The sequence below is a fragment of the Gekko japonicus genome, unplaced genomic scaffold (genome assembly GCF_001447785.1).
Source record: "Gekko japonicus isolate JY-2015 unplaced genomic scaffold, Gekko_japonicus_V1.1 scaffold4094, whole genome shotgun sequence".
NCBI classification, from domain to species: domain Eukaryota; kingdom Metazoa; phylum Chordata; class Lepidosauria; order Squamata; family Gekkonidae; genus Gekko; species Gekko japonicus.
Window position 1 is genome coordinate 40,829 of NW_015175492.1, and position 5,180 is coordinate 46,008.

Here is a 5,180-nt window from a genome sequence, read left to right on the forward strand (position 1 = left end):
GAGGGGGTTTGAGGGAGAGGCTCCAAACTCTCAGGGTAGCTGCTGGAGCCTCTCCCCAAGATACCAACCATGTTTGAAGATCATTGGACCAGGGGGTCCAATTCTATGGGCCCCCGAACAGGTTGCCCCATCCCCTCCATTGTTCTCTATGGTGGGAAAAAAGTTACTTTTTCCCACCATAGAGAACAATGGAGGGGATGGGGCAACCTGTTTGGGGGCCCATAGAATTGGACCCCCTGGTCCAATGTTCTTCAAACATGGTTGGTATCTTGGGGAGAGGCTCCAGCAGCTACCCTGAGAGTTTGGAGCCTCTCCCTCAAACCTCCTCCCCTCCAGCCCCCGGAATATACCCTATGTTTTCGCCATTGACTTCAATGGCCCATAGGATATAATGGGGCCGAATTGCTGCCAAAATTCGTCAGCAAGCCGATTCAGATCAGAGAATCTGAATCGGCCTGCAGCAGCCCGAAAGGGGTCCGAATGCGCCATTTTCGGGGATGCATTCGGGTCAGATGAACCAAATGCACATCCCTACTCCCAGCGCACCAAGATGCCACCACCCCTTGGCCTTCCTTCCCTCTACGATGTGCTCAACCCAAGCCTCATGATACATGACGTTGCTGCTCATCGGCCTTATACCTGCGTCTGTTTATGTTGGACGGAAATCTGTTTTTGGGAGGCGCAGGAATGCTCTGTGTTCCCTGAACTTGTTGAAGAAGGGCTGCCCTGCTGGGCCTGCGAGAAACAAAAAGCAAACATCGGCATGGCTGTGGATTAACAGGACGGCAAAGCACTGTACCCGATACACTCTTCCCCGTTGCTACAAATCAGATTATACTGTTTACTTGAGTGCTTTCAATCCCAACCGGCAGCAAGTCTCACACCTAATTCCCTGGTAGCCGGACTGAAGATGTCAGGTGTAAAAAAGCTTGGGACTCCTGTGGGAAAAGGACGTGCTGTATCCTGACAGCGAATTCAGACCCGTCCCCCCAACAGACACTTGAGATAATCTGGATTATTATTCCCATCAAAAAAACTCAGATCCTTAAACACACCTGAAATTAGAATTTTCATTCTGGGTTTTAAAAATAATTATTATAATCTGATCATTTTCTGCCTCCCCTTTTCCTACGAATGCACTTCACATTTCTTTTTCTTCTTTTTTAACAGGAAGCCCCACAGAGAGGGTACGTAGGTGAAATCACGAGGAATAAACCATTTAAAGCTGGAAGCCCTGGCATTCTGAACAAGTCAAAAGGTGCACAGCCCCAAGATATACACCACATAGCTTCATAGCGGCAAATCACTTCGCCTCCTAGTCCAAGGTATTAGCACAAAATAAGTCAACAATTTGTACAGAACCAATGGCTATATTGGAGGCTTGTCACGAGACCAAAGACTGCCGCTGTTATAGGCATTTTAGTTCCACCTTATTGATGTCACTTGCATGACGTCATCACAGCCATGACTGACACCAAGCTACAGTAGATACAGAAACAGCAATACAACCACCACCTTCTGAAGCTGAAACCCTGTAACAATGAGAAATCTACTTCGCCCGTTGGGGGTGGGGGAAAGAAAGATTTTGGTACACAGCCTTGGTAACTGCGAGGACTGGGACACGATTCTAGAGAACCTTGGCTTTTTCTTTTAGATCATAAGCATTTGGAACGGGGAACCATTTCATCACCATGAATGACAGCAGAGGGTACAAGGCAGGAATATGGAGCAAGGACCCAGAGTTAGTGTGAATTAAGGAAAGCGAGACCCTCTGGCTAGGACAAATGAAGCTGGCTGATGAAGCGGGGACACTGGGGGGCGGTGATTCCAAAATGGTCACCACCTTCAGCTCTAAACCTTCTGCCAGTGCTACTGTTATATCTTCACAAACTGCAAACCACTCAGGCCTAGAACCGTTTGAGAGAGAAAACAGATTCTGACAAGGGAATCCACATAAAGATGGTGTCGCACGAGGGGCAGCTGCACATTTATCCACCCTGAATCAGACCCATTCTGTCCCCTGTCGAGTTTGGTCATTAAGACCATGCTCACCGCAGTAAACGGGAAACAGAGGCTTACACCTCTCTGGGCCAGTTGCTCGCCCTCTAGCCGCTGTTTCGCCAGCATCGCCGATACCAGCGTTGGCAGAGCAGAATGCTCCTCCTGCAGTTCCTTGGCTGCGCTGCTCTCTACCCCGTAAAGCGGCTGCTCCACTCGCCGCTGGAATACATTTAAAGAAAATTACAAGATACTGATGAATAAGGAGGGGGGAAAAAAGATGTGAGGGAAGAAAATAAATTGAATTTCTGCCAGACATACGGTTGATAAATGCAGGAACTTGACAGGTAGATTGCAGAATTGGGGTGGGGTGGGGGACACAGTCTAACTATCAACATGTAGCCCCGTGACTACTGGAGGCTGCTCTGGATTAAAGGCAAACGGAATAGACTGTCATGATACCTTGTGGACAGCACTTCCCAGACAATATTCTAAACTCACTGTGATGCCTATTACTCTGATCCCCACCCCACCCGGCCTGGATCATGCAAATCCAAATTTTGTACCAACAAAGGTGGATGTCAACCAAAATACATTTGCCTGTTTTGCGTAATTTATTCTACTTCTGCTAGTCAAAAGGGAACTGGGCAGAACGCTAAAACCTGTCCCCGACCACCAGAAGTCCCACTCAGCACCCATCCGTGGATTCTAAGATTAAAAAAGGGATTTGCTCACTTTCAACTCTTATACAGCCAGAAGAGCAAGAAACACACACTCACACACAAACAAAATGCTGAATTCTGCATGCAACTACCAGATTCCGTGCACTAGCGCTGCAGGGCCTAAACCATTAAATCCAGTCATCCAGACTGGGAAATCAACCCCTGAAAGCAGGTATCTGCTCCGATATTATGCATTTTCTGTGCGTCTGTCTACAGTGCCTCTAAAGGCTGGATCACAGACACTCACTGGCTCCCTCGGTGTGTTCCAATAAAGTACTGAGAGTACCAGTTTGAGGCCAGGAAGACTGACTGCCTCCCAGGTCTCCCCCACCCCCCAAAACCAAGGACACTAGGCACAAGCTCACACACGTGCAGCCCAACCCTACGCAGGTCTACCACCTGGAAGCTTCACTAAGGCCAGCAACAGGCCTCCCCTCCTAAATATGCACAGGAGCGTAGCCTGAGGAAGTCTTCTGCCAATTGATGCCAGGGCTTTTTTGTGCATTTCCCTCATCTGGCCTGGGACGGGGAAGGCAGCACGGAGCGAAAGACAGCTAAAGCTAGCTTTGAATGAAGCCCAGACTCTAATCAGAGCAACTAACAACCACAGGAAGCCCATGAAGCTCCAGACATGACTTTTAACTTCTTTGGACAACGTCTAAATTGTACATGGTTTTGTGAGTTTTTTTACTTTTTTAGAAGACTGCACACATTCGGATAAAAGGAGGAAAAGAGAAAGGGCACGTGAGTTCACGATCACACATTTGGATCTCGCCGGCCTTGGGTAAGCTGCCAAGTCAGGGGCCACAAGACTGCTAATGCCACTGTTTTTAAAACAAGCACATGACTGCTTCAACCTCGGAAAGCCTAATGTGGCCACAACAAAAGGCACAGAAGAGGCAGGCAAGCTGTGTCACAGCACATGCTCTCACGGACCCACTGAACTGGAGTAGGCCTAACTATGTTTTCACACCAGTTTATTACATCAGAGTAATATCTTTTCTAAACTGTGAGTTAGCTGTTGTACTGTGGATGACCATGGGTGTGGGTGGGGATGATTCCAAAATGGGATGAAGTTGGGGGTTTCCATTTTGCATATTTGACTTCGTATCTATCTATAAAAACAGGATCGCCTAGAGTCAGGGAAGAAAGAATACATGTTCCAAAACGTAAAGTGAAAAAAGAGAACATATATTTTCTCAGTCCACGTGCAACAAAGGACTTCTCTCCTTCGCAATTCTCATGGGAGAAGGTGGACATCACAACATAGGTACGTTACCTCAAGCAAACGAAGGACAATTCTACTCCAGGGTAATTATATTTACAGTGCAATCCTATACAGAGTTATACCGTTTTAAGCCCAACTATTTCAGTGAAGTTAGAATGGCGTTAACGCTTCAGAGGATTGCGCTGTAAGCGTAGTGTGTGCACATGCCTTCTGGCCTTGTAGAGTTTGCAGCCAGAAGACAGGCAGAGAATGGCTTTATTAAGGAAGTGGCAGGCAGTCCTGCGTGTGGCTGGGGGGGGAAAGGCAGCGAGTCCGATGGGCCTCTGCCAGCATGAAGCGACAGAACTAGTCAAAAAAAGTGGTATGGGCTACCTCTCTTTAGACCAGGGGTGTCGAACTCATTTGTTATGAGGACCAGACCTGACATAAATGAGACCTTGTTGGGCCGGGCCATGTGTGTCATAAAATGTAATGCCAAGTAGTGGAGATATAAACCTTAAAGGACACAAAAACAATGGTTTTTTTTTAACTTAAAATAAAAACATGCTTAAAACATCAGCACTCTTGCAATATTTTGTTTATTTAACAGTGTCTGATAACTGACACCTCTTGATCTGAATTACTGCATCAAAAATGTCTGTGCTGTTGCAAGCTTGAGTATGCTGTTGAGGTGTGTGTCTATAAGCTGCAAACCTACGATGACGCAGCAGCAGCAGAACTGGAAGAAGAAGCACAAGACAGCCAGTTCCACTGCGGGTCTGATAGAAGCCCTCTGGGGGCCTCATTCAGCCCCCGGGCTGCATGTTTGACACCCCTGTTTTAGACCACTTCCCCAGCTTATTCGACGTATGCTTTTATAAAAGCAAATGGAACTGGGATTTGTTTGCTTACGTTTTGCTGTCTTCTCCACATGCCTGCCAAGCAGATAAACCCAGGGGCAAGTCAGCACTATGACTAAAGGCAGCATAATCGACCAAAATCTGGAGAATTCTGCCTCTGATTTCACAACCGAGGGATGGAAAATCAAAGGCCGGCAACCAAACAGCTCACTCTTTTGTCCTGGGATAGTACTCCATGTGGACACCAACAATGTATTATGTATTATTTTAATCTGAACTTTTATTAAAATTTGAAATTTTTATCACTATTGTATACCACCCCGAGCCCTGTGTTTTCAGGGGAGGGCGGCCTAATATTTAATAAATAAATAAAAGTTACCATCTCAGCAGCAC

At 46.8% G+C, this 5,180-nt stretch overlaps 1 protein-coding gene across 2 annotated transcripts in view; it reads right to left on the bottom strand.

The window, feature by feature from the left end:
• TLK2 (tousled like kinase 2) overlaps positions 1-5,180 on the bottom strand; it is a 60,427-nt gene that overhangs the window by 39,760 nt on the left and 15,487 nt on the right. The window contains exons 6-7 of one of the 2 annotated variants that reach the window (XM_015425992.1): positions 2,053-2,220; positions 640-735 (exon numbers count right to left, since the gene is read on the bottom strand). In XM_015425992.1, coding sequence (XP_015281478.1) covers positions 640-735; positions 2,053-2,220 — 264 coding nt within the window. The remainder of the gene's footprint in view (positions 1-639; positions 736-2,052; positions 2,221-5,180) is intronic. The other variant, XM_015425993.1, reaches the window with a different exon arrangement.